The 3,423-nt window shown below is 36.0% G+C and overlaps 1 protein-coding gene across 1 annotated transcript; it reads left to right on the top strand.

Annotated features, from left to right (window-relative positions):
• Positions 1-2,107: 2,107 nt before the first annotated feature.
• LOC124507369 (40S ribosomal protein S29-like) lies at positions 2,108-2,278 on the top strand. Its single transcript, XM_047073710.1, has one exon. It carries the CDS (start codon positions 2,108-2,110, stop codon positions 2,276-2,278), a length of 171 nt encoding a protein of 56 aa, XP_046929666.1.
• Positions 2,279-3,423: the final 1,145 nt, after the last annotated feature.

Here is a 3,423-nt window from a genome sequence, read left to right as displayed (position 1 = left end):
GTATATACACACACATGTATATATGTACTATGTACATATATGTATACATATATATGTACATATGCATGTGTGTGTGTGTATAACATATACACACACACACAACGGAATACTGTTCAGCCATAAAAAAAGAATGAAATCTTAACCATTGCAACAACATGGATGGACTAGAGGATATTATGCTAAGTGAAATAAGTCATTTAGAGAAAGACAAATACCATATGGTTTCACTTATATGTGGAATCTGAAAACAACAAAAAAACAAAAACAAAAACAAAAAACCAAAATGAACAAAAAGCAGAAATAGATCCCAAATACAGAGAACTGGTGATTTTCAGAGGGAAGGGGGTGAGGAGATGGGCAAAATGGGTGAAGGGGAGCTAAAGGTACAGACTTCCAGTTATGAAATTAATAAATCATGGGAATGAAAGGGAATACAGTCAATTGTATTGTAATAATGTTGTATGCTGACAAATGGTAGCTACACTTGTGAGCATAGCATGATGGATAAAATTCTTGAATTGCTACGTTGTATACCTGAAACTAATGTGACATTGTGTATAAGCTATGATCCCACCCCCCAACTATACTTTAATAAAGAGGAAAAGTGGGTATGGAGGAACTTATCTCAACATAGTTAGGCCCATATAAGACAAGCCCACACTAATATTATACTCAATGGCAAAAAGCTTAAAGTTTTTCCTGTAAGATTAAGACAAAGATGCCCATTCTCACCACTGTTACTAATATTGTTTTGGAAGTCCTAGTGTCACTATTTGCAGTTGATGTGATATTATATATAGAAAACCCTACATACTCCATGAAAAAAGTGTTAGAAACAATAAATGAATTTGGTGAAGTTTCAGGATACAAAATCAATTTGCAAAACTTCATTGCATTTCTCTACACTAACAACCATCAGAAAGAGAAATTAAGATATTAATTTTACAATTATATCAGAAAGAATAAAATACCTAAAAGTAAATTAAACCAAGAAGGTGAAAGACTTATACACTGAAAACTAAGACACTGATGAAAGAAATTGAAGAAGGCAAAAATAAATGGAAAGATATTCCATGTTTCTGAACTGGAGGAATATTATTAAAATGTCATCACTATGTAAAGCAATCTACAAATTCAATTCAATTCCTACCAACATTTCAAATGCAGCTTTCCCAAATAAAACAAAGAGTCCTAAAATTTATATGAAAAAACAAAAGACCCCACAGAGCCAACCATTCTTGAGAAAGAAAAACACACCTGGAGACATCATGCTCCCTGATTTCAAATTATATTTCAAGGCTATAGTAAGCAAAACAAATGGTATTGGTGTAAAAACAGACACATAGATCAATGGAACAAAATAGAGAGGCAAGACATAAACCCATGTAAATATGGTTAATTTACAACAAAGCCAAGAACACACAATCAAAAAAGGATGGTCTCTTCAATTAACAGTGTTGGGAAAATGGGACAGCCACATGCAAAAGAATAAACCTGTACCACCATCTTTTGGCACATAAAAAATTAACTCAAAGTGGATTAAAGACTTGGACACAACACCTGAAACCATAAAACTCCTAGATGAAAACATAGTAAGCTCCTTGACATCAGTCTTGGCAAAAGTCATTACTTTTTTTTTTTTTTTTAATTTGAGAGAGCATGCATGAACAGGAGAGAAGCAGAGAAGGAGGGAGAGAGAGAATCCCAAGCAGGCTCTGTGCTGTCAGCATGGAGCTCAGTGAGGACCTTGATCCCACAAAATGTGAGATCATGACCTGAGCAGAAACCAAGAGTTGGACAGTTAACCAATTGAGGCAACCAGGTGCCCCAAAAGGCATTACTTTTCAGTCTGACACCAAAAGCAAATGCAAGAAAAGCAAAAATAAATGATGTAACTACATCAAACTAAAAGTGTTCCGTACAGTAAGGAAACCACCAACAAAATGAAAACGCAATCTACTGTGAGGAAATATTTCCAAATCATATGTCTGAAAAGGAGCTACTACTATCCAAAATATATAAAGAAGGCATACAACTCAGTAGGGAAAAATTCCAATTAAAAAATGGGCAGAGACCCCTTTTGTTTCACTGCATCCAAGAAAGCAAGATGGGTCACCAGCAGCTCTGCTGTAGCCATCCAAGGAAATTTGTCCAGGATTCTTCTTCTTGCCTTGTCTGCTCAAACCAGCATGGTTTGATCCAGAAATATGGCCTTAACATGTGCTGCCAGTGTTTCTGTCAATACATGAAGGCTATAGGCTTCGTTAAGTTGGATTAAGTGAACTTTCTTGAATGGGTAATCCAAGATACCTACCTTAACTGCAGTTTGGGATAAGTTACCTTAATCCCAACTCATTGTACATAAAATAAAAATACTTCAATTAAAAAAATGGGCAGAGGGGCGCCTGGGTGGCGCAGTCGGTTAAGCGTCCGACTTCAGCCAGGTCACGATCTCGCGGTCCGTGAGTTCGAGCCCCGCGTCGGGCTCTGGGCTGATGGCTCAGAGCCTGGAGCCTGTTTCCCATTCTGTGTCTCCCTCTCTCTCTGGCCCTCCCCCGTTCATGCTCTGTCTCTCTCTCTGTCCCAAAAATAAATAAACGTTGAAAAAAAAAATTTAAAAAAAAAAAAAAAATGGGCAGAGAATCTGAGTTAGATATTTTTTCCAAAGATGCTATATTGATGGCTAACAGGTAAGTGAACAGATGCTCAACATCACTAATTACCAGGGGAATGAAACCAAAACCACAAAGAGCTATCATCTCACACCTGTTAGAATGTCTACTATCAAAAAGACAAGAAATAACAAATGTTGGCGAAGATGTGGAGAAAAGGCAATCTTTGTGCACTGTTGGTAGGAATGTGTTTCAGTATAGCACTATGGAGAACAAGCATGGAAGTTCCTCAAAAAAATAAAAGTACTACTAACATATGATCTAGCAATTATACTTCTGGGTATTTATCCAATGAATAAAAAACAGTTGAAAAGATATATGTATCCCCATGTTCACTGCAGCATTATTTACAATAGCCAAGATACAAAAACAACCTAAGTGTCCATCAATGTATAATGGATAAGAAACTGTGTTATATATACACAATGGATTATTATTCAGACATAAAAAATGACATCTTGCCATTTGCAACAATGTGGATAGACCTCAAGGCCATTACACTAACTTAAAGAAGTCAAATACTGTACAATCTTACTTATAGGTGGTTTCTAACAAACAAACCAACAAACAAAACAAGCTCATAGATACAGAAAACAAATTGGTTTCCAGTGGCAAGGGGTTAGAGGTGGGTGAAATGGGTGAATAGCTTCAAAAGTTACAAACTTCCAGTTATAAAATAAATAAGTCATAGGGATGTCATGTACATTATGGTGACTATAGTTAATAAAACTGTATTACATGTTTGAAAGTT

This window comes from Lynx rufus, unplaced genomic scaffold (genome assembly GCF_022079265.1).
Source record: "Lynx rufus isolate CCGP_SWC_20201006 ecotype Redwood Valley unplaced genomic scaffold, mLynRuf1.p SCAF_1, whole genome shotgun sequence".
Classification (NCBI taxonomy): domain Eukaryota; kingdom Metazoa; phylum Chordata; class Mammalia; order Carnivora; family Felidae; genus Lynx; species Lynx rufus.
The sequence above is the reverse complement of the archived record's forward strand: the minus strand, read 5'-3'. Positions and strand labels throughout refer to the sequence as shown.

Bases quoted from the DNA above. Each gene is read 5' to 3' on its own strand.
- LOC124507369 (XM_047073710.1), top strand. From the start codon at position 2,108: ATGGGTCACCAGCAGCTCTGCTGTAGCCATCCAAGGAAATTTGTCCAG.